The sequence below is a fragment of the Diuraphis noxia genome, unplaced genomic scaffold (genome assembly GCF_037042655.1).
Source record: "Diuraphis noxia isolate RWA-SAM2 unplaced genomic scaffold, SU_Dnox_SAM2 contig0005, whole genome shotgun sequence".
In the NCBI taxonomy this organism is placed as follows: Eukaryota; Metazoa; Arthropoda; class Insecta; order Hemiptera; family Aphididae; genus Diuraphis; species Diuraphis noxia.
This window is the reverse complement of record NW_028301715.1, coordinates 42,397,471-42,425,294: the sequence shown is the minus strand read 5'-3', so window position 1 is coordinate 42,425,294 and position 27,824 is coordinate 42,397,471. Positions and strand designations below refer to the sequence as shown.

The window sequence follows — 27,824 nt, the reverse complement described above, 5'->3', positions numbered from 1 at the left end:
AATAAAACAATCTACGTGTTTTTCAGCCAAGTTAAATGGCTTAAATGATTTACATTGGTGTTTTCTTGGATAAAGCATTATTGAACCCAAATACGCTTGTAATCATTATTAATGTAATTAAACATTATCATAGGAATATAATCAAATATCATTAACCATATCCTATCGATATGTGTAATATTTTGTAAAATTATATGTTTTAGTATTTTTATGCTTATATAACGTGTGTATCATACTTAAATTAATCTTAAATTTTAAAATTTGGAATATATTATTGTGAATATTGAATAGTAGCAATATTTTCAAGTTATAAGTATATTAAATCTTAAGTAAAAAATAAACGAATACAAAGACATAACAAATTATAATTTAATAATATATTAATAATATATTAAAAGTTTTTATTATTTTTATTTTATTTTAAAAATTAGATTATTTGTTTTATGGTTTTTAAAATAAAAATACATTTTGTTATTATTGCATGTCAGAAATTGTACTTGCATGTATATTAAATATAGTTCAAACATTTTATTCCATTATGCCAAAAAGTCTACATTCATATTTTATATTATTTAATTATTATTACTATTTTTTTTTTTTTTAATGATTTTTAACAAAATTTCCCTCGGTGACATAGACTTTTGAGATACAATGGTTAGGTTATTATTTATTTAAAGTACTTATTTATTTTATTTTTTATTATTTATTTAATTGTGTCAATGTATTTTTACAATGTCATAAATTTGCAATTACGATTATGTGTTTACATAGTATTTACTAGCTTTTACAAGTTTTTACTAATTTTTTGTTAAATTATATGTCTAGATCCGTGTCTGAATCTGAGGTGTCTTCTTTAGGTTCAAGTAGTATATCCTGTGGTAGCCGTGGTTTTAATCTTAGGTTGACAGATCTTCTGCCAATTATTTATTAATACTATGGATTAGTGTGCACATTTAGTATGTGTTTATATTTTGTTTTGAAGTTTTATCTTTGAAATTAAATTAAAGGTGATTGCGGCTAAGGATCTGCTTTGGCCGAGTAATTCTGTATTTAATTATACTGATAATCAGTGTCATTAATATTGTTATAAAGAGTTTTATTAAAGATAATTTAAAGTTTATTTAAATTTAAAAATAAACCTAGGCTGATGATATCTCCTGAAAGTTCGACCTGTCAGCCATCACCACATCTATAATCAAGTTTTTCGAAAATCATAATACAACTAAGATTCGAAGTCAAAATACTCAATTATTAAATACGTTTTAGGTGACCTATTCATTTAAGACGTATATGTGATATTATATCACTGATATTGTTTATAATAATCCAATTTTACGGCTACGTTTCATTTTTGTAATATCTATAATTTTCCCATTTTATTTATTTATTAATATGTATATAATAATTATTATACTTGCACGTTACACAAATGAGATACGCCAAAAATTGAATGATTTGTTTTATTTTAGATTCAAATTTACATTTTTGATTTTTTTTATATTTCAGAACCTCGCACTGACATTATTGGAGGACCGGAAATATTTATCGATCGAGGAAGCACCATTAACTTGACATGTGTTGTACTACATAGCCCAGAACCACCGTCTTATATATTTTGGAATCATAATAATGCTGTAAGTAATAAACTTCATTAAATGTTTCACCGGCAATCGACATACTTTGATAACATTTAACCAAAATTCATTAAACTACATAAGTATTCGTAGTGTTTGTATTCAATGATTCGTGTATTCATCATTAATTCGTAACATTTCGTTAAACGAAAACTTTCTTTCACAAACCTAGTGTTGCTTATCATAGAATATTCGCTATAATATACCTTTTTTATAATACACCATGATTAATGTCATAATAATATAAAAATTATTAATAAATAAATTGATATCTTATCATTGAAAATAACTGATCGTAAATCAATTAACTTCACTCAAGTATTTTGTTATTTAAATAAATCGAATGATTTTAAACGTCCACTTCAATATTCAAAATATAGTAACTAAAAATAAATTGCCCTTTTATATGGTGTTCCGATCAGTCAACGTCAGAGTGTCAAAAAGTGTTGCATCAGACGTTTTATAAAGTTTTTTTTTTTTTAAGTGGAAATTAATACATTTTATGAAGTTCCAAATTAATTTAAGTTAAATTATATTATATTTTAATACCACATTTAATTAATGAAAATAAATGATTATTTAAAAATATCAATTTAGTTTTGATTATGAATATCTCGCGACTAGCTAATAATGTTGTTTAAATTTCTATTTTTGACTTTTGGACTATACTAAAATAAGATTATTGAGTATATTTAATTGTTAAATCAAACTGTTATAAAAAATATGGATATTTCTATCTATAACATACTATACAAATTAATGATATCTATCCCGTACAAAGATAAAATCACAATACATTTTTTGGTTTTCTCTGAGCACAGCTTACCTGATGACAATAAACATGATTTAGATATTTGACACATTTGTGGTGTATAGCAAAAAATAAATTTTTCAAAAGTTTCTCGATAAATATTTAGAAAATCTCATTGATTCTTTAGATGTTTTCAATAACCGTTAGTGTTCAATACGTACGGATAGAACCGTTGAACTTTTATTCAAACCTGTGTAGCTTGAAGCTTCAGAAGCTTAGAATATAGAGTAAAAGTAAACCGATAAAAATGTATTATTTAATTGAATTTTTCAATTAAAAGATTAAATGATTATTATTTACTATAGTATAGATTGGATTGTTAAAACGAATACAAAGACTTGAAACACTGGATTCGACATTAAAATAAAATATTATGATGAGTAAACAATAATATTATTATACGCTCCAACTATAACCAGAATTATGGTACACTCGGTTTTGAGTGTTTTCTGGTGTTAAAACGTGTTTATTTGCTTAGCTCGGTAAAACATAGTTATCGTGCATCATTCGACATTTTGCGTTTAATCTGTGTTTGGCATTCCTTAACTAGTGCATTAATAAAGCTCACTAATAATATTATTCTTATTGTACATGAGTAAACAATATCATCTTATGACAACCAAGCACCCTATCAAACAGTTTTTCAGATAAATTATTAAAAATCTCAATTCTTAGATAGATAAATACTAGATAAATAATTCATATATCTGAAAAAAAAACATATAGGTAACTTTCAAATAATTTAAACTTAAAATTATAAATAAAATTTTTTTAATAAACTTAAAAATAAAAATATAATATTAATAACAAATATGATTGCATATAATAAGTAATAACATATTATATATATATAATAATGTATATGTGTGTGTGTGTTTTAATTTGTTTGCACTTATAATGCACAAATAAATGTGTAGTATGTTAAATAGGATATCTACTTAAAACATTTATTTTTATCTTGAAATTAAACTGGTTATAATAATATTATAGTTTTAGTCCTACTATAATATAGAATGCTCACAGATAGTGGTAATTTTAATATAAAGGACTGTGCAATCGTTTTTGCGTCCACCTATTTTAGAAATATTGAATATACGATATTCTCGGAAAATTAGTTTGGTTTCTTAGAGTGCAAATATCGTCTATGTACACAAACATATCAATAACAGGAATTCCGAGTGTTACATCTCGTTTGAGAGGACACGGGTCTTTGAACCGTTCCTTGACTCAAAACTTACTTCAATAATTGTAGGTTGTAATTAACAATATTATACTATTAATTGTTTCTCGATAGCCGGGCAAGGGCCAACGAGAACTATAGTCTCTTGTTATCACACCGATCAAACGATAGAATTTCTAATTAATATTGCATTTAATTGATATTAAATCTGCAAGTGATATATTAATATAATAGAATAATAATATGTTTGTAAATTGAGTCCAACGTGGTGAACTCATCAGCTGTAGTAGAATATGACGAAGAAAATCAGTGGTCATCTTCTCAAGACTTAATTTAGCTTTAAAAAAACGTATTAATTTATGCCCTATTTAATTTGGAGGGGGAGGTCGTATAAATCGATTCCCAGCACACAATTAACATGGCCGATTCCCAAACTTATTCAACCGATAGGCCAGTAGAAACTACAGCGAGATAATAGTCGCAAAACACATTTAATTTATTAAATTCCATCAATCGTCGTATCTTTGCTAATTTTAAAATTATTTTTTCACATATATACAACAAGGTTATATGCCTCTAAATTACCCAGAAATCAATTCATCGGTCTCATTACTAGAATTTTAATAGCTTATGAAAAATGATAAATAATATATTAATACTATCAATATTTACTCAATGTACAATTTTCACCTATAATAATATTTTTAAATGACCCATATTGTTCGACTAAAGAATCTAATTATCTCCAAATGATTTTATCCTAGATTAACGCTAAATAGCTAACATAAAAAAACTATTACATTAAAAAAACTTTTGTCGGAATTTGCTACACATAAATGATGTATACCAGTTTTAATTCATGTACTTTTCTACTATCTAACCTTAAGCAATAAAAATATTTTTAAATCACATATATTGTTCTAATAAAAATCTCCTCAGGGTGTCCTCTGCGGGGAAGTGTTAAATAGCTAATAAGTATAAAAAATATATAACTTTTAAAAACTTCTGGGTACAACGAAGCACTTTATGCTTATTACAAATGGTGGATATCAGCATGAATTCATATAATGGTCCCGCGATTCATCACTTTCTCCGTTTGTTGGATGCAATTTGTCCGATTTATGTATTTTGGTTGGACGGTCGAACTCGCTGGTATTGAAGTCATTGGCTACAGTCGTTGCAAGAATTTGGAATTGGGCCCAGTTCCAAATGGTCCTTTTCACGACCCCTATCACACCCGCTTTGAAGATCATTTTTTGATATAATCGTTATTATTCGCGGCTAATGGTCGTAACTTTACGCGAGTGAGGTAAGACACGGTTAACTTTGCCGCGTTATACTTTAGGAAATTACTTTTCTTCTTTTTATTTATACATTTTTTATCTTGTATCCGTATTTCGTACGCATATTATTATAGGCAGCTAACCTATGACAGTACTGCATTGTGTGGTGAAAAAATATGATGTGCATACGACGTGAAGACTTCACCGTCAGCTATACTGTGCGGCTGAATACGTTTCGTTTTTACAGCATTATTTTTTTTGACGAGATTACGATTTCACGAAGTTTTGATGGTAATATTTTTCACCACATTTCGCGTATAACGGATACAAATCGTTTTACGGATATAATAATAACATACATCATGCATACCGTTGAAATACGAGCTATCTATATCCTACACTGGTGCGGACTATATAGGTATACCTACCTACTTTAAATGTTTAGTATAAATCTTGGCACGAACGGCCATAAATCGTATTTTAATATGGACGCGGGTACATTTAGTGTGACATTTTTTACGTTATTATTATCATAATCTTATGACTTTTAATAAAGTTGTAACTGAAATTTGTCAGCATTTTCTTTTTTCAAATATTTATTTACCATAAATTTAATACGTAATATTATACCAATTTAGGTACGCTTATAATAGGCCCACGATATACAACTATTATAGTTCAACGGTTAGGTTAGATCAACGCGCTATTATATTATTACCAACCAAGTTTGGTTCCAAACCGTATCTGAGTAAACACCGCTGCCATTATAATATGAAACCGTATTTGAACGATATAGTACTACAACAATATTTATTGATGGGTTTTCGGGTCGGGGACAAGTTGGGAAACATTGTTAAGACTCTCTGCGTGGTTTTATCCCCACTTCCAACGTCTTAAACTAATAACGGGGTGTATCTGTACACGCACATATACATTAACACATTAGACACTGTATAAACAATATATTTTCAACGAACACGCGTGTATCTAATGTAGTCATAGACGTGGAAAGGAAAAGGGATCTTTAAAAGAAGTTTACAGGAAATTCTACTCATCGACCGGTGGTCCTTCACCACTCTATCCACTTTTTCGTCATGTTTGCCACGGATAATGTAAAAAAATAAAACCCTCGAAACGAGAATAAAATTCGAATCATTAATCTAAACGATTTCATAGTAAAACTGTTAATTAAAACAATTATTAAAATAGATTAATTTCTAAAATAATACAAATAAACCATGACGATATAAAAATGTAATTATAAATTTATTTCAAGCCGATTATAAGACGTAGTTGGTATTTTTATACAGAATAAAACGTATTAAGCTATACTATGATATGTTTGTAAATTTATAATTTATTATTATACATTCAACAAATATACTTAGGTTGTCCCATACTTTTACAAAATATCTGTTCTCTAACTCAGTATAAAAATGTGTAACTAACCAAGTTTTCAAATCTTTGGAGAATATTACAAAAGTTTTGATGGTTAGAGCTATACGGTAAGTACTTACAAACTTTCTCAACCGCAAGCTATGAATAGCGTAACCATCAAGTTCATAAGCTTAGTATTGGCTATTTGGCAAATTGTTTTTCTTGATAGTTCGGAGTTAACGAAATAAAACAAATAACTGATTAACTAGGTTGAAGGAAAACAAAAAGTCACAGCGAGTGAAGATACATTGAATATTGTCCATTAAAAATTAAACGAACTAGTTCTCGAACTGTATAGATAAAAATGTACATCAGCTATAAAGTTAAGAACTATTTATAAGTATTTAAGACTAATCTTTGAAAAATGTAGTTATCAATATAATGTTTTCCATATTATACATAACCATTAACGCCTTTTAATGATATATTTTTGAATATAAATATATAAGGTCCAAAAGTTAAAATAAACAATTCTAAATTAAATACAATTTTTAAATTCTGAGAATCTTTTCAAATAATGAAAGCAATTATAAATGTGCCATAATTATTGTATAGGATAATTACACATAAACGTAACTTTGATGTCGAGAACGTCTTTCTAGCTTAACATGACAGTAACAATTAAGTAATAATCATCAATTGTCGAAAATAATCAAGTTAAATATTAAGTTGATTAGATTAAACACAAACGATGATCAGTTGTAGGTACTCGTATATCCGACAAATGCATTTTCCAACCCTAGCACGTTCCAGTGCAGTTAGCGGATTATGGTTGTTCAAATTTAGCTTTACAAAACCTATAACTACTCAGTGAGAAGGAATCAACCATCGACATGGCTTTGTAATCTATTCAATTTGGAATTATGTTATATTTACCCATTCAAATTGCCCACTTCAATAGAATTTAGTTTATGGACGTAACAATATTAATGTACCTATTTGTGCACAAAGGTATTGTGAATATTTACTATTTTATAACGACTAATTTCAAGGAATATTTACAACAAATTAAAGCAAATATACATATTTCTACTTCTAATATTTTATAAAATAAAAATGAAATTCTGTTGGATGGTAACCACATCGCATAAGAACGGATTTTTTTCTAAAATTTTCTAAATAGTCAAAATTAAGGAAAATTGGAAAATATTGGAAAAACCAAAAAACCATTTTTCCATATTTTGAATATTAAACAGTTGCCATTGGTTACATATTATAATATACAAATAGTAACAATCAATTATTAGACATTTTAATCTTTTATTTTAAATCTATATATAATATATGTGATATAATTTACTATATGGATATAATGATTTTTATATATCTTTATATTTTTAACAAGTATTGGTTTAGCTAAAGTCAGTTGTCTCAAAAACTTCTGGACCGTTTTCAATAAACAGTTATACCAATAGATATTAGATTCCCATGAATTTTTCTTATTGAGCTCATAAAAAAAGATATTTTTTTCCAGTGCAGAAAATGTACCTAGATAATTAATTAAATAAAAAATAACTAATCTATTGGTATTACCTTAGATGGCTTATTTACTTATTTATATATATATATATAATTGTATTCAAATCATATTAATTTTTATTACTAAAATTGTCATATCAGAACAATATCCAGTTAGTATATAATATACTCATAATATTACCATTTTCCCATTTTCTATTTGCACATTTTATAAAGTTTTATTTGTGTTGAATTAATGGATTTTGTTTCCCCCTCCCCTCACAATAGCTCTGTGCACTAGATCCGTGACGGACTACGTCGTAATCACAAAGGACTTTTTGTTACGTTAAATGAAAAAGGTGAAAGGTAATAAAAACGTCATACACGCAGTTGTTCTGTGGATCGATTTGTTTGGAAGCAATGGTGGCAGAACACCATCGGTATATATATAATATATATATACCATATGCATATATGTCGTTATTATGGTGGTTTAGGTATGTAGGATTTGGGTACCGAAGTCTGAACGTCTATTCTAATAAATTCACCACTTTTTTTCAATGGGGTCTGATGTCGAGCTTCACTGCTACACATTATTATAATAATACTACATCGAACCACAATATGGATTAGTGCAATGAATAAGTTATACTTATGAACCTATGCACACAATATAATTATCTCGTATACAAGTTGGATGACGTAATCAGGGCTAACTCTCAGATATCTCAGTGAATATTAGTATTATTCTCGAGGAATTAACAATATTGTGGTTAAAAGTTATGAGAAATGGAAAATTCACTGTGGATAATACGAAATGGTCAATACCGATCATGTAAATATTATTATGAAATTTTAAATATTTATATTATACCCATAACGTACTTTTTTATTGCAGCTATCGGGGAACAAAAACTGATTTATGATTTAAGATTTTTTTTTTTATCTATAAAGGTTAAAATATTTGGTAGGCAAAAAAGAGTTGATATTTAAATACCTATAACGTCCTAAAAATTTGTAAAATGTATCTCTATAAATGATTTTGGAAAAAATTTCAGTACTTAAAGTTAAGTTTTACAACAATCAAAAAATGAATAATTAAATACTAACGTCGATGGTAGATATATTATAGGAAGTATTAAAATCTAAACTTACAAAATTGAGCGATGATCAAAATATTTCGTAAGCATTTATAATACAATTAATAATATATCAACATTAAATAACTAACAAACTCAATGATTCTGAACATGTTTTAACGGAGGTAAAAAAAAAAAATTGTACAGTTCACAGGGAACATTCACTAAACATAAAAAAAAAGTTATTAAGTTCTTGTAGTAGGTAGGTACCGACTACTACCTAAGAGACAGTAGTCTACCTAAGTCTAGGTAGACTGTTTTTAAATATAAAACATATTTTTATTATTGTATTATAATGTAGATACTTTTTTTACTTAAGTAGATAATAAACTGCTTATAGGTAACTTAAATTATTTCTGGAAAACAATTTTCCCTACATTTTCAAAAACATTAAGTAAAGCTTAATGTTTTGTTTGTATCTTTAATACAAACAAAACATAAGAAAAACTTCAAAAATTTATAGTGTTCAAAAATTTGCCATCATTTACTTTGAATTATATGAAATAAAGCTAAAATTTTAATTAAATAAATTTAATATCATAATTTTCTATTATCCAAATTGAAAAAAATAAATAATATATATTCATGTAACCTTCCCACCATGTAATATAATGTTAAAGCATATTTGCGATTCCCTTGAATATTAAATGAACATTATCCAACGTGTATGCTATTACACAAACAAATATAATATAAGCTCATTAGGTAAATAAAAAAAAAAATCTGGCATAAAAAGTCGAAAGATTTTTCGAAACATTCTTTCAAATTTTAACAGAAAATTATTTAATCCTTTAAAATATTTCGAGTAAAGTAAAAAAATGGAAAATTGATAGTCTTTGCTTTGAAGTATTTAAGTGTATCACATTTTACATAGTTTAATTTCTTGTACAAAAAAACCAAATAGCCTTCAGTCATTCGTTTGGAATACAATTCATGAAAATTGTAAGTTTACATGAAACCACTGTGCATTTCAAAAGTATTAAGAATGTAAAAATCTCAGAGCTGTTAAAAAAAGTTTTATGGTATAATATAAGATAAGACGTACAAAACACCAAGTCCAAAGTTTTAAAAGGTAAAATCGAATTCCTTGAATGAAAAATAAAATTCATTCTTGTAAAATTCTTCGAACAATCTGCGATTTATAGAAAAACTTTTTACTTAAAAAACTTTGAAAATAACACAGCGTGTAATATGAATTTTTTGCATTATGATTGATACCTGCAAATATTTATTATTAATTTTATATATATTTTTTTTTACATTAGATTGAGTTTTATTTGAATTTTGGGTAAAGGTATTAATTGCTTTAGACACAAAATGTAATTTAAATATTATGTTCATTATGAACGCAAATTGTACCCATAAAACTCGTGGTCTAATTGCGACTTAATTTTCGTTTATCTGTTGATTGTTTTGAAGTACCTACTAATTTATAGTTTTTCCAAGGAAGTCGGAGCTCAAGGTTTAGCATATCATAATTTTGATATAAATTTAATCAGTAAAAGTTTTTTAGTGAAACCTGGTAAAAAAAAAAAAACTCAAGCATGATGTCCACAAATTACAACTACTAATTAAGCTTTTGTCTACTTAGTCAGAAAAAAAACTTACGCAATTTTAATTGATTTATTTATCACTTTACAATATTTAAAGAAAATGTTCACATTTCATTTGCTGGCGTCCGTCGCTGAAACATATAATTTGCACGTATCGCTTGTAATATCTCCTTACCTACCTAATGCCACTGACTGTCAAACATTAAAGTACATCGCCATTTTTTTCTCAGATTATCAGTTACGATTCACCCAGAGGAGGCGTGAACGTCGTCACAGAAAAAGGAACTGTAACCACTAGTCATCTGCTCATACAAGAAGCTCGGGTCGAGGACAACGGCCGATATCAGTGCAACCCGTCCAACTCACAGCCAAAGTCCATCAACGTACATGTCTTGAACGGTGAGCGAAAGGGTTTTCAGCTTGTGAGACGTGTGCGAACGTTCTTTTAACTGGTGATCCATCAACTAACGCAAAAGATACTCATTATGTTTTCATTATGTTTTTAAAATATTTTTTAGGCAATTTTAAGTCGTCAAAAAACGAAGTTTGTCTACAAAACAACTTATTTTTTTTTCCTTTCAAAAAAAAAAAAAAAAAAAAATAAGAAACTTTAAAAATATATTTTAAAAACGTAGATTTTTTCCTGAAATTATGAGCGTGTCGTGCTAGTTTGATCATCCCAATAGATAACAACGAAACAAATACCAACCTTGTTGATGTATATGCTTCATGGTATATCCACGGTATTAAAATGAATTTTAATATTAATGTAACAGACACTCGATCGTTTGAACATTAACGCCCGTTATCGAATTTACGACGATAAGTATACCTATGCATCCGATATTATGATGGGTATTATTTTAAACATGCATGTAATATTTTTGTTTTTCATTCACCCGTAACACAAATCGACCGCTTTACCTGCAGGAAGTACTTCGTTTTTTACACCGTATGGATGAGAGTTTATAATATATTATGAACGTTTGACAAGTCACATATCATACGATTATTACGCTAGATCCTAAATCGTACGTTATACGATGTTGTAGGTCACTGGGTCACTGTGGTATTTTTGTGGGTCACTATTACGCCACTGGAAATATTATATTATTATTGTCATTAATATTATTATATCACTCTACATGCTTTTGTATTTGAAAGACTACAACAACTTACAATTGTTCGCAGGAGAGTACCCGGCGGCGATGCAACACGGCGGCCAAGCTCACCAGAGGACTACGCACATGTATTGTTTGATATTTTTCGCGTGCATGCTGTTGCACGTGTAAACGCGACGTCCTTGTGAGCGCATAAAACGACGTGATCGTAGAGCCACGCCGCCGAAGTTCCGGTCCGGGTATCGTCTACACCTCATCCATTTCGATCCACATCCGATCCGCCTTGGACCCGATCTATATATTTTTGTTAATATTAATGATATTATTATGTTTTGTATAAGATATTATTATCAGTTATGCGCACACACATACGCGCGCGTGCGCACGAGGTCACCCACCACCCATCGACGGTGAACCCGTGAGCTTACCAGTGTTCAAAGGGTGCGCCTTTTTGGCCAATGCACTTCGATTGCAACCGGGCGCGCATGATTTTTTTACGCTATGGATACGATGTGGATAAACAAAAATATTTATATATATATATATCCCTCTGGATTGTATAAAGTAGCAATTTTATAGAAAAAAATATTATTTTAACGGCTTTAGCCACATTGCGTCAAAAGCGCTATTATATGTAAATGTGTGTGTGTATGTGTGTGTGTGTGCGTGTGCATGACGATGGATGACGTGGATGAGCTGTGTGTTCACCTTGTCATGGTGGCAAAACGCCATCAAACGTGGAAATCCAATGGTTCGATGATTATGGAGACTTCACCTCTACCTATTGGTTCAATAAGAATAAAATCTAGAAAATAATGCGCACCACACATAACCACCCTCCTGCAGCTTCTACCCTCAAACCACACTCCACGACCCATCAAGTGGAGCGTACATTTAAAATTTGTTTTATTTTTTTTTTATTACACACTGTCGTCGTCTTCGTCGTGAACTTCCGCAGATAAAACACTGCCGACATACGAATCGACCAAGATTATATTATAAAAAAATAATATTTTTTCCATTCTCCTACTTAACAATTTGATTTTTATATAAAACGCTTACGACAAAGTCCGTCGTGCCCACTGTTAGGTTCCACCCCGACGATGGCACGCGTGACGACTAATTTCTAACTCCCTAGTCCTCAACGTCTAAACCCGCTGCAAAGACGGCCAAGTTTTCCAGGAATTTCTTCCACGCCGCGTCACCCACAGACGACGCCCGAATATCACGCGACTCGATTGCCCTCGATCGTCATCAGTCTCCTCCATTTAAGATAAATAAAATAATGTTGTGATTTTGTAAAATATGTTTTATGTTTAACTATATTATCGTCATTAGAACCATATAATATTAATGATATGTACATTAGCTTTGCGTTTACATTATAACGAGTCGTTTTATAGTTATATTGTTGTGAATAGTTTTTTAGCAATTTTTTTTTTTTAATTGTTTATATTACCTAATAAAATTAAATCTATTTGTCCGTCAGAGTTAATCCCATAAAATATTCGTCATATAGTATAATATAATATGTCCACTAGTGATGTCCACGTAGGGTTCCAAATATAATGCAATCACTGTAATTCCACTGGTTCCACAGGGGTCTCAGAGCCCGGGACGTATTATGGAGAAAACAGTAATAAACATTATAAATGCATAACTACCAATGTGGATCTTTAGATCTTTGAATGGAACGTTGAGCGCTAGAAGTGTCAAATATTATGTAAACAAATATATAACTAATATAACTGTTTATGTTAAATAAATTAAGGGCCCTATAATCATAACTGCACTGATTCTTGGAAAACCTGTGGCCGCGACTTAATATGGGTGCGTAAATAAATATTTTATGTACCGTCATTTTATGTTGGTTAAGTATGATATCAACACGTGTTTAAGTGTAAATTTTCTTACCTTTATAATGCATAATTTCTTCTTTGTATTTTTTTTTATACTGTGTAGTTATGTATACGTATTTCTGATCGCTCCGAGGAATGATTCGAACCGGTCTTCAGTTGGTTTTTGTATCGATCGTGACCACTATTCTTGAAGATAGAATGGTAATTTGTTAGTCACTCCTAGGGTTTTAATATTATATTTATTTTTGACGAGTCTCCAAAGAGTTTCTATAGTTTGGGTCTCAGCAGCAGTTATTGGATCAATGAAATTTCCTGAATGATTAACCGTTTTAGGGTAAACATAATAACCTATGTTCATTTAAAGTAGAATACGCACGCCATTTATCGGAATATATAGTAGTCAGTGTTGAGACTTATCTAGATAAATTTATCTAGATATTTCATCTAGATAATATTTATTTATATTTTATCTTATCTAGATGAAAATGTGGATAGGTATCTAAGGATTATTTAAGATAAAAAAATCGTTATCTTTTTAGTAATTATCTAGATAATATAAGTAAATCGAAAAATCCCAACATTTGTATATGTACATGTATATATTATTATTATTATTATTTTTTTTTTTAAAGTTGAAAAGTAATAACTGATTATGTATAAAATATAATATTACACTTATTAATTATTTAAAAATATTCATTATTATTATGCATTATGTAAAATTTTAATTTGGAATTTTTATGTTATTAATAAAAAGAGATTTTTGTTTGGAAGAATTATGTTTTGAATTATAATGCTTAAAATTTAAAATGTTTCTTATGCATACATTTTATTTTGTATTTTCATTAAATACAATATAAATGTTTTAAAAATGGTTTATGGAAGTAGTTATTTATTAACAATTTAAACTTCAAAATTGATTAATTTTTATGGTACTATAAGATAGAGTACTTAATTTAATAAGTCTCATTGTTCAACTTTTAATTCATTTTAAAACACAAACTATACTTATATTAATCTTTGAAATTATGTAAGTAATAATGACAAATGGCCAATGGGTAAACATATATAAAGAAAATTGTGGAATATTGATGGTCATTATTTATGTTATGTTTAAAAAATCTGTATTCTTAATCTTAAGATTTCAATTATTAGTAGATATATTAATTATCCACGATAAAATATAAATTTAATTGTTGGTTAAATTAAACTATTTTAAACATTTAAATGCAGTGGCGTAGCAAGGGTATGGCGAACTGTGCCTACGCCAGGGGTGCAAATTATGAAGGGGCGCAAATAGATCAACTATTGGACAAGAGAGACTCACAAGCATGGAACTTTTATCCATAGAACATGGATTTTCTAGATAAATTTCATATGACGAAATCATCGATGAATTCTCTAGCCTTAAAGCAAGAAAAGAAAATTTTTAAAGTTCAAAATTACATTGTAATAATAACTTATAATTATATAATGTTGTATTGCCTAATTATATAATATATAAAAAATAAAAAAATATATCATTTCGTATTTTCGTCAATTTTTTAATCGCTTAAAAGGCGCATTTTCCTAGGTTGGCCAGGGGCGCTAACAAGTCTTTCTACGCCACTGTTTAAATGTTCATCTTTTTTTTTATCTAGATAAATTTTGTTTGTATTTTATCTTATCTGAGATAATTTAAATACATGCTATCTTATCTTAATCTAGATAATATTAGAGCAATAATCTTTTATCTATATCTAGATAATTTTTACTTATCTGGTCTCAACACTGATAGTAGTATCTTGTTCAATTTTATTTAATATAATTGGTAGCAAGGTATTTCGATGACGCTTTTCAACTTTAAAAAACCGTTTCTCTGAAATGCCATCATGCTTACAACACAAACCAAAAATCCATGGCCCTTGAATTCATTGTCCATAATTTTAATTATTTATTATTTAGTCTGCATCTGAACTCTCTTCATTTTCATCAGAATTGTGTGTCGATATAAGTAACTCATAGTTGATAAACTCATAATAATTATTATTAAATAATAATGAATTAATTACAGTAAAACCACGTACATAATCGACACGACTCACAAACACACATTTAACAGGTATAATATAAAGGTATACTTACTAACCTACCTAACTTACTAAGGTATAAATATAATCATATTTGGGGTTTCGATAAAAGCATAATCTTAAATCTTAATTGCAAAATGATAAAGTATATATTATATACAACATACGGTAAATATCATACTAAACTATCATAAAATTACGGTGAATAAAATATTTACGGTAGGTAGCATATTGGACGAGTACGGACGAGTACCCTTAATATGATCTCCGATAAACTGGCATACTGTTTTTATGTTACTTCAACATAACGTAAACTGTATGACAATATTATAATTAATAATTATTTTCGGCTCTTTGCTGGTTACTTAATTAAAATATATAACGCCGTTATGGGTGTGTACCTATATACATAATATTATGTGACGTGGACTCACGATTATCTGTGTGTAAAACTAAACTTATTATGATAATAATACATAATATCATACAATTTAAACATTATACGATTAGGTATTAGAAAAATGCGCTTCGTTTTTTTTATTTTTAATATTACAATATGTAACATAAAATTATCTTACTATATTATATATTAATATTCAATACTTAACTGTAAGCGTGTATATATTATATAAAAAATAATGAGAATAATAATAATTTCTCCTTATCGTCTTTTTCTATAAACCTTAAAAATAATGATGTTTAGTAAAGGTTAAATCTAAAAGCCTCCGTACGAGAGTCGAAATCTATTTTAATGCAGGTTCTTGATTATGATTATTATTATTATCTAGCCGAAGTTGCCCGTTAACTCCACCAGACGCGTCTGTTAGATAATAACTAATGATATTATAATATGTTCTAAAGAACACTGTGTTGTACTTTGGGATTGTTATTAAAATATTAACGATATTAATATTATAATTCAGTTAAAACTATTCGTTGTCCATATTAATTTTGTATCCTTATGTGTTTATATATTATTATTATGATTATAAGTGTACATAACTTTTATATTATGCCAATAAGATAATTATAATTGTCTAATCAAATGATAGTTAAGTTATATTATTTTGTATTATAAAAAAAAAACAAAAAAATATATAAATATTTACAACAATAATAAAAATAATAATAATAATAATACCATTTCAAACAATTGTTACCTATTTAAGATAAGCTAGTAAAACCAAAAAAAAAAAAAAAATGGTTTTTTTAACCGTTTTCTGATTTAATAATGTTGTAAAAATCGTTATACAAAAATATTATGAATTATATATTACTATGACATTATAGTATTATGTTAATATATTATATTATTATTATATTATGTATTTATATTATATGTGATCACGCGTATTATATTATAAACAAACAGAAATTATATCATTGTATTATTTGTTTTCTACGTCAACCACGTTATTCTTAGCTTATTATATGTATCATAATATGATGATGAACTCTCACGGTGTATAAGTAAATTTACATATTGTTTGTTTTGTTAGGTAAATTCGACGTACGATATTGAATTCAAAACAACGCAAAATCCTTGATGTTATTAAATAAAGGTAGATCATAAAAAGAATTATTTATAATCAAGTATATACCTTTCTACTATTACAAATAACGTTCGTATATAATATAAAGCTATGTTAGTATGATGTTTATACAATTTTATTATCTATTTGTATGCCGTATCCACGCAAACTGTTGAATAATAATGTGGAAAATTATTATAATTTATAGTGAAATAGTTTTTTACTTTGCATTGTGTAGTACTACTATAATGTTGTTGAATATACAGAAAAAAAAATATTTCATAAGAATAATATTATTTGATATGTAATATGAGTAAGGCATAATAATATAATAATGATTATGACCTATTGAGTTGAAAATTTGAAACAAAAATATGTCTGATCGTTTCCTTAAACGCAAGTATCTATACGATATTTGTGATTTTGTTATCGACGAAAATTTAAAATATACATTAGTAATAATGGAATATTGGTACACGGAAATTTTTCTTATTATTTTTTATTTTAAAACTTACTGGTTATGTATAAAAATTTTCGTTAGAAACACTATGACTTCGAATATCCAATCATTTTAACATTATCAGTTTTATAAATTAAATTTTCACTAAATAGCCGAGGCTTAAGAAACTAAAAAACTTAAAAACTTGAAATTTTCATTCAAATAATATATATATATATACATATATTATAGATAGATTATAATAGGTGCCTAAGGATAAATCGAATCACATATTATAATTTATTGCATTTAAGGTTAAACAAATTTAAAAAAAAGTGTTCAATGTTATATTCTAATCTTTTGAATTTGAATTTATCATATAATTAATATTGAATAAAAAGATAAATATTTGTGTTTATTTAACGTATAATATAAATTATGTATTATATGCGTTTACGGAAGACTTTTTTTTTAAAAAAAAATGGACAACGTTTGTTCAGTTGTAATGTTTTTTTCTTTTGTTATTAATCAATAAAAATACGCATAAAAAACGAATACCTGCCTCGAATGAATAAAAAAATAAATATATGGCCCTATCTTGCACTTCAGAGTAATCATCAATCAATACAGTTTTAGACGTCGTAGTTTGTTTGGGCGTTATTATTTCAACATAATAATAATGTTAATAGTGAACAAATCAAAACAAGGTTAGGTTACTAATACATATTACTGACTGGTTAATATATGAACAGTATAACATACAGTTTTTAGATAGATCATTTTTAAAACGTTTTACTTTCGATTATTTTTTGATGCTTAAAAGACAAGGTTTGTCCTCGTGGAATTTTTTCCACGGTCGAACGAATTTCAAGAGAACACAAATTAATAATAAAGTGTTAAGAAACGATAAAAACCATCAATTGGTAATCCATTGAAAATGTCCCGGAGCACGAATTTCATTAATGCAAAAGGTGGAGAGCAAAGAGTGGAATATAATAAAAGTCCTCAGGTCTCAGATTAATATTTCGGTCGTGCCGAAAACGATAAAAACCGCTGATGCCGTTAGGGAATGGGTATCAGGAGAGTTGAGACATTGTATGGTTTTAGTAACCCTTTATCTCTACAGTATGTGCATCGGACAGTTTTATTTTTATAGCCAGTTAACAATTTTACTACTGTTCCTACTGTAAAATGAACAGCACTGAAATTAAGATGATGCTCGAGAAACGCACAAAAATTCTTTTCTTTTTTTTATATGTTTCAATTTTAGCAGGAAACCGTATAGGCGACCACTTATTTTAAAGTAGCAAGTGCTAATATACCATACGATGCCGGCGTTAGGGTTTTGTAAAGTAAATAACCTCTAAAATATTGCTCAATATAGGTACATAATCGAGACTTCATGGTAAATTATTAATACTAAACGAATAGTAAATAATAATAATAGCGTTAATGTACGAAATTCTGTAAATTTCAAGATCCTAATACTCAAATAGTATTTTTAAATTACAACAAAATAACTAAAACAGTTATCAAAGGTATATACTGCTGCAGCAAGTATCAAATTTCATTAAAATTTTGACTTGAAATATCTTTCTTTTTTTAAATTGTATTTTTGGCTAAAATATTTTAAAGTTGCTGTAAGATCGTATCTTACGAGAAGCAACGTTAAATTCAATGTTAGTGAATTTGTAAATCGTTAACAATATTTGAACTTAAACATTTAAATATTAAAAAAATAAATATTTTCACAATAGGTAATTAAAAAAAACTAACTACCTACTAACACATTGATACTGATTATATACACATTCACCTTTTTCCTTACTTTTGTACCAAAAACTGATAAATATAAGCGCCGAATATTGTGTGCGTATTATGTATACAGAATAATTATTGTGTAATCAAATTGTGAAATAGAACACAAATATATTATTTTCCTTATGAAAATTTGATTTTTATAAAATAATTTGCGTTGGTTAGTAGTTATATAGTAAAATGTTTTCAATTATTTAGAATTAATATAGCGATAGTTAAAATATATTCAACCGTTTATTGCAATCCTGTAATATTTTGTCTCCTTTTGTTTTAACGATGGTTATATGTTGTAAATGCGTCTTGTTGAGAATGGTAAAATACAGCGGATTGAGGTTCAAACCGGATACCTAGTAGACTTACGCACCACTCGTATTATAGTTGGCTTTTGGAGGAAAATTTTAATAATAATAGAATATTTGATGTTGAGACGGATCTTATGAATAACAATCAACTTAACTGCGGAAATATTTATAAACCTAGAGTTTACTGAAACATCGCAGACGTTAATAACCATGTGGTTAAAAAAAAAACCGCTCCGTGATCCAATAAGCCAAAAGACTTACAAGTAAACATAAAATAAAAATAATATACAATTGAAAAAATACAAAAAAAATAAAATATGAAAATCTATATATAAGTGCGACTTGTCCGTTGATTACAGACATTGTACACGATCGATTAATTTGATTATCTGGTAAAAATCTATATAATATCTGGTCGTCAGAGTTTAAGTTGTTAGTGAATAATTTTATGAGAATCGTGCTGATCGTACGACGAGATTGGCAAGATAACGGTCGCTGAGACGTCGAAATTTATACTTGAAAATCTTTACGTATAGTATTAATGACATAAATCAATGATTTAAAAATTAATTTAAAAAATATTACAGCAGTGATGTTTGTAAACTTTATTGGTAAAAAACAAACCATACATTTTTTTGTTTATACTTAATTATTTAGTGACCTACTAATTGGTCTAAGTGTACTTATGTTATCATTATACTACCGTTACACTCATGTAATATACAATATGGAATTATTGGATATTGATTTGTTTTAAAAAAAGTATTAGTATAGTTTGTTTTTTTTTTTATTGGACGTATAAAAATAACTATTCGTTTAAAATGTATAAAAATAAATAGAAGTTACGAATTTTAAGTATCCGACCGGTTAAATATTTAAATAAAATTAGTAGGTACCGTGTAGATGAACCAATGTTTTTCACTACAAAGTGTTAAAATTTTATCATTTATGTGATTACGCACGGAATTTAGTTTTAAAAGTATACAATTATCATAGTAATAACATTAATTTTTAATCTACAAGTTCACACTTTACCGCCAGTCCTGTGAGTTTTTCAAATATTCACTAACGGAATAACGAAGAAATGTACTAATATTTTTTTCTCTCATTCACGTGTTAAAAAAGTTGACTAATTAAAGCTATTTTTAAATCGATCTGAATTACTAAAGCTCAGTCATCTTTCATTCACCATTTTTGACTGTAAATGTAATAAATTGTGCCACCTCTAAAAAAGAAAAATCTGATTTGAAAATGTGTGTACCGTGAAAAATAAAGAATGAAACACCGAATCGTATAAATGTTATGGTTCGTATTTGTATTACCATCACATTTTTGGAAATCAATAAACATACAGTTTTCCGAAATTTGACATAAAATATATCATTCAAAGTTCCTTATTTAAATGTAATAAACAATAATATATTTATTTAATTTACAACCATATAGTTTTATGTAAAGTAAATTAATACATCAATATTATTAAAAACAAACAATAGATAGGTAGTTCATAAAATAATATTTAAGATTAAATTTCAATAAAACCATAAGAATAGTAGGAAAATAAAATACTTTTTTTTTAAATTGTTTGAGGCGTTACATATTTAATTTACATTAATTTCTTACATGCTTGCTTAATTTCTACTTATTACCTATATTTACAGAAAATAAAATACTGTTTACTTACCTATATTCAACTATTTTAACTAATTTTTCAATTATCATAATATTTTATTCACAAAGAATATTTATATTCCTAAAAATTATTGGAAAGTGAAAAAATTGTTTTAATTTATATTGAGTTAAAACAAATACGTAGTCAAAATAATCATTAATCCATTAGATTTCAATTTATTAGGTACACCTCTTTTTAGGAATGACCAATAACAATTTAAATTTATTTTTAGTTTTTTGACTATCAAAATAACAGTAAAATGGTTTTTTTTATCATATAATGGAATATTAGCATAAAAAATGTATGATTTTATGTGACATTGATTAGGTTAAGAATATAAATTCATATTTATAAACTTAATAACTATCAAGACCAAATCAATATTGAGTAACTTTAAGCTAAAATTGATTGTTCTCAATTTATTAAAATACTATATAACATTATGATTCTATCAGGAAAAAACATAATTCTTGAAGTATAGTGTCAGATATACCGCAAGGAATACATTTTTTTAAAAGCATTTTATCTAGACTAATACATTGTTAATAATATATCTTATATTTAATACTTATATTCTATAAAAAAAAAATTAAAAATAGTGACTAATTAATAACACAGAATAGATAAATAATAATTTTCACTGATATTCTTTCTTAGAAGTGTTTCAAGCACAACATTTAATTTATATATATATATATATATTAGGTTATGATCAGAATCCTGTCTAAATTTTGTTCAACCAAGTAGACTTAACTAAATCGGCGCCTTTCTCGCCAATCATGTATGTCGGTGCAACAGTGTGAGCTCCTGTAATTGTGGGCATTATAGAACAGTCTATCACCCTTAGCTTATTCACACCATACACCTTCAGCTGAGAATCCACTACAGCGTTACGATCCCATTCTGGTCCCATTTTGCACGTGCCACTCTGGTGGTGCATCTGCATTGTCATCGTCTCCACACAACACTCCCAGTACTGATCGGTGCCGAATTCTAAATGCCTACATCCGAGCATGGGAGTTTTATGTAAACGGGAACCATACTTTTGAAACGCCTTAGTTTTGCTGAGTTCAATCGTCATTTTTATGCCTTCTACGATTCGTTTCAAATCCATACGGTCGGCGAAAAAGTTCGCGTTTATCACCGGTTTGTCAAATGGATTAGCGCTGCGCAGCCTTACCTACAAATGGACAATATTTTTACCAATTATCAACATTTTTACATATGTATACCAACCAACTAATATATTTTATATGTGAACAAAACACCGTACCTGTCCTCTGCTTTCCGGATACATCAACATAACCCAAATCGACCAAGTGTCACGTGCTAAGATGCCATTATACGTTTCGTAGTACAGCCTGTCGGGTATACCCATCGACCTCCGTCCAATACTGCCACCCAAACCCGCTTCTCCCGCCAAACTGGTAGACAGGAATATATACTCAATATCAGGTATGTCTCCTATATCCGTGTTGTACTTGGTTTTCACGTAACCAACGCCTTCTGGGGGTAAAGTCGTCATCCAACTCCTTTTTTCATATATTTTAAATGCTTCGTTTATTAAATCACGATATATTCTGTCCGGAACGAATGATATAGTTTCGTTTACTAGAAAAGTTAGCCCGGCAAATGCTGGATGTTCTTGTAAGTTGTCTCCAACACGTAAATCACTTACGGTTTTTATACCTAAAGGGCCAAGATGTTCTTTAGGCCCAATACCTGACAACATTAACAGTTTAGCCGAGTTAAACGTGCCTGCAGATATTATAACTTCCTTTTTAGCAAATACTCTTCTTTTCCTTTTATTCTTCATGAACTCGACCCCATACGCCACTTTTGTTTGGTCATCAATTAAAATTTTTGTGACATACCCAAATTCAACTATATGCAGATTATTTAATTTTTCGTGGAGATATGCTCTCGCAGAAGTAACTCGTCTACCATTCGACGTTGTACTTTGAATTCTGGAAAAGACCACATTACTACCTGGTGCGTTATAATCGCCAACAGACATTCCGACCTCAGGTGCTGACTCCAAGAATGCATCGACCAGTTTTGACTTAAATTCAGGATAGCTAATCGGCAATGGTCCTCCAACTCCGTGATAAGGGGACCTTTTTAATTCTGGTACGTTTATGTTTTCGTTTTTTAAGAAATACGGTAGTACATCTTTATAAGACCATCCTCGATTTCCTGCTTCTGCCCAACGATCAAAATCTCTTACATTACCTCTTGTGTACATATTATTATTAATTATTGTGCTTCCTCCTAATCCTTTCCCTGCTGGCCAAGGGCAAGTCTTGTTTATAAGCCCTCTACAAGCATATAACTCCTCTTCCGTATGATATGCCCAATTGTAATTTGTAAATTGTAAATAGTGAGCAATACTTGGAAGAGAAGTTATCAATGATTCTTCTCCACCAGCTTCCAATAGTAGTATGTTCCATTCTGAGACTTCCGCTAACCGCCGTGCGACAGTTGCTCCTGCAGCACCAGCTCCTACCACTATGAAATCGTATTCATCCAATATTTTTTTATTTCCAAATTGAGGATCTTCGTGAAATTGAATTAAATTTTTACGGTAAGCCTGACCCAAATATTTGAAGATATTTATTGAAAAACACGGACCAACAAATAGTAGAAAAATTCCAAGCGTGACAAGTCTAACAGTCATGGTTTAAACTGTATCTGAAAATACAAAAGATGTTGGTAAATTATAAATAAACATTTAGATATATTATGGAACACTAATTTAAATTATTTTGATTTGATTATATTGGTTATAATGAAACGTTCTAAACAGTACATTATATCAATAAAGTTATAATATGAATAATTTTTGAATTTTATTTATAATATTTTATTATGTATTATATTGAGTCAATAAATTACCAAAATAGCAAAATAAATATATATCATGGGTATATTTAAAAGTTTTATACTGTAGCGTATTACGTGATTTATAAGACATACGGTCAGCTTCAAGGTGTTATCATATTTACATAATATTAATTTGTTGAACCTTATTTGAATGTTATAATAGACACATTTTTAATAAATAACTCGAGTACCCAGCTCAACGTCGTAAACATGCGCTCACTTATCATGTATTCATAACGACATTGCGATAAACTTGAAAATAGTAACACTGTCAATTTTAGATACCCTAGGTATAAACTTACAGTTTACGAAAACTTTCAAAAATATGATTTAAGTTTCCTACTTACACATTATTTGACTTATCGCATTTAATATTCTAACATGAACGTATTCTAGGTATATGCCCTTAGACATAATTTTGTGAATTTATATAATTTTTTTTTTAATGGTTAATATTATAGTATACCTCATCTTGTTTTTTTTATGTATAAGGAATTTTTATTAGTTTTTAATAGGTACTAATGTATTCTTTTCTGATATTTATTATTAAGATATGAGTTGAACAGGGAACATAGAACGTCTTTATCTATAAAGAATGTCTTTTATCTTATTCTATTGAACTTTTTACAATACTATAATAATAATAATTTAAAGCCAAAAAAACGCTAATTTCTTTCTATTGCGACCAATTGAAATAAAAAAATACATATTTTCAAAAAAATGTATCTTGAAAAATACTATGTGCTTAAATTATAAGTTGTAATAAATAACTTTTAAAATAATGATTATTTTAAATGCCATTAGATGCAATATATTTTATAAAAGATTTAACAACCGTTTATCTCATAGTTACACCCCTTTAATTAAAAACCTTCACAATCCAAGCAGCTCTCTTAATCGCTTAAAATTCGAATGGTGCTGAGACCTTTTACAATGTTAACTAAAAAAAAAAAAATGTGTAAATAAACTATATAAATATAAATTTAATAATCAACTAATAAAGTGTCATGGTTGCATAGCTTTTTGGCTTTTTTAATCAATTTTTATACCATGGTATCTATATTATATCATATCATATTTTTATAATATCTATTGATATAGATGTACATTTGTTTTGGACTTGAAATAAAAACATACACACAATAGATTTGCTCAATATTACCTTAACATTGAGTTATTTATAATAATGATAGCAAAAAAAAAATTATGAAATGAAAACCTATATAGACTTTTGAGTTTTATGATTGATAAACATAATTAATAGTAATTATATTATTTCTAGAAAAAATAAATAGATATACAGTACTCAACGTCACTCGCCTTTACATTCATTTGTTAATTACATTGGCAATATTTTTCTTAAGAACATTACTATGAATAGTATTGTAAAATTGCGGAAACATTTTAAATATACCTAATGAAATTTATTAATAATATCATATGTACTAAAAATTGATTATATGATTAAATAATGGACTTTATTATCAGTAGAAAACCAATAAAATATTATTATTTGAATTATGTATAATGTTATTTGTCTAAATTGTATAATATACATGAATATGGTAATATGTAAAATAAAATAAATTCCTCACATTGGAGACATTTCATTTAAATATTAGTTTGAAATTGGAGTTTCGAAAGTATCTACAGTTATACATTTTTATATAACATCAAATATTAGATGTTGCTAAAATTATGTTTTAGTTACAATTATTCCCGTTTTTATCTGATTAATTTAAAAATAATTGAGAAATTTTGCTTTTAACCACCCAAAGCATCAAATAGGTTGGAATTTCCTCCAAGATTTAAAATATTTTCTACTACAAAAAGTGTTTTCGGGCAATGTTTATTGCACACACATAATAATTAAATGTAAAATAAATATTAAATGTACGCATGAAACTCTAAAATAGAAAATTCCATTTTTTTAAATTATGAAAAAAAAAAATAACTTCTTTATTCCACAAAATGTTATATTGATAATATGTTGCAACACTCACGTTAGTTAAAATTGAATTTGATTGTAGCTAAATAAATGTAAATTTAAAATGTTGTTGTTACTTAATCATCTTCTCAGCCCGTTCCGACCATGAAATAAGTTTTTATATGGAATTTTTATTACTTCTAGTTCTACTGATAACATTTTTTCAAGGTTCCTTCTTTGTATTAAAATTAGTTTAAAAAAATTCCAGACAAATGATTCCAGATATTCATAGAAAACCACTTTTAAGTACTTCACCTAAATGTCTGAAATCACGAAACTGGAAGAAATAAAAATTATATTTTATTTTATACTAATGTTGTGACTTGTGAGTAAAGGAAACTGTAAGTAATCATTCATTTTTAAGTCTCCCACCCCCACTGAATATTTCTGCGTACGCCAATGTCTATAATATTATGTACCACGCTCAACTACAACTTACTGACGTAATATTTTTGAATGGTTATACGATTCTATGAGGAATGAGGAAACGGGAAAAAATTTTACAACATTTTTTTTGTTGATTATTCATTTCTGACTATGTTGCCAATTATATATTATTAAACATAATATTTTTCTTAATTGAAACCTACTTTTAATATTATTAGGCTGTACCTAAAATTTAAAATAAAATCGAATATTCAAATGAAATAAATCATTATTTTAGTCGCATATAGTTTAACTACAATCGGTTCCAGAAGTTTCTAGAGACTCCCGTAAATTCCCGTCACACTGAATTTCCCGTTTATTACCCACCCCTAGATTAGGGTACATGATATGAATCTTAAAAATATATAACGAACAAAATATGATGTATTGTTACTTACATATAACCACTTGATGTACAACGCACAACTGTCGGACTTACATAATCTGGAATAAAATATTCAACAACTGTTAAAAAAATAAAAGCTTTAAGCGCATAGTGGATATTTTAAAAACATGATTACTAAAACATAGAGAAAAATATAAATATAATATGTACCTCCTTGTTAACTTCTTCAGAAATGCTGGTGTACTGCAACAATATTTCATCGAAAATGACCACATGCACATGCCAAAACGGCAAATATAATTATTGTAAAAACCAGTTTGTTTATACCGTCACAAGTTCAATACACCAACAAAACTGTGGACGGTTCGATGACCTTCGAAATGGAATAAAGTTTTGTGGTTATAGAACCAATAGGCAACATACATTTTACGATACGTAGGTACCAAAGTTATGATACGAAAAAACTACCTTTTTTAAAAATATTATGAAGGAATCAATATTTTATGATCTACCGGTACATTTTAATATGATATCATACTCATTTATATTATCATACTCATTCGCAATAGTTGTAATAACTGTAAAATATAACAACTGGTAGTCTGACCTTGTTTCATACTTGGATATACTGTAAAACTGGTTTGCCTCTATAATGTGCAATAAAATAAAAACCATAATATGTACACACTACACAATAAGAGTCTAGAATAAAGTAAACAGTTTTTTTTTCTTTACGGGATCCAACTGGGCTGTGTGAAGAATGAAAATCATTAGTATATATATATATATATATTACGATTAGACCGGAATATAGATGTGTTCGAGTTATTGAAAATTTATTTTTGAAAATTGCATTCGGTTTTCAACTTGAGATT

General features: G+C 27.9%; 2 protein-coding genes across 6 annotated transcripts in view; one reads left to right on the top strand and one right to left on the bottom strand.

Annotated features, from left to right (window-relative positions):
* LOC107166174 (zwei Ig domain protein zig-8-like) overlaps positions 1–17,277 on the top strand; it is a 417,908-nt gene extending 400,631 nt beyond the window's left edge. For all 4 annotated transcript variants that reach the window (XM_089229654.1, XM_089229653.1, XM_089229655.1 and 1 more), the window contains exons 5-7: positions 1,507–1,634; positions 10,726–10,894; positions 11,687–17,277. In XM_089229654.1, the coding sequence (XP_089085780.1) occupies positions 1,507–1,634; positions 10,726–10,894; positions 11,687–11,787 (398 nt within the window). In that variant the 3' untranslated portion in view covers positions 11,788–17,277. The remainder of the gene's footprint in view (positions 1–1,506; positions 1,635–10,725; positions 10,895–11,686) is intronic.
* A 2,939-nt stretch (positions 17,278–20,216) lies between these two features.
* LOC107166181 (glucose dehydrogenase [FAD, quinone]-like) lies at positions 20,217–27,342 on the bottom strand. Of its 2 annotated transcripts, XM_089229363.1 has the most exons (5): positions 27,160–27,342; positions 27,002–27,047; positions 26,194–26,454; positions 22,581–23,998; positions 20,217–22,487 (listed from the first exon to the last, which is right to left on the bottom strand). In XM_089229363.1, the coding sequence occupies exons 4-5, from the start codon at positions 23,982–23,984 to the stop codon at positions 22,032–22,034; spliced, it is 1,860 nt and encodes a 619-aa protein (XP_089085489.1). In that variant the 5' UTR covers positions 23,985–23,998; positions 26,194–26,454; positions 27,002–27,047; positions 27,160–27,342; the 3' UTR covers positions 20,217–22,031. The 2 variants fall into 2 exon arrangements, with proteins under 2 accessions (XP_089085489.1, XP_015370230.2); XM_015514744.2 differs by lacking the exon at positions 26,194–26,454 and having other exon boundaries at positions 27,160–27,340.
* Positions 27,343–27,824: the final 482 nt, after the last annotated feature.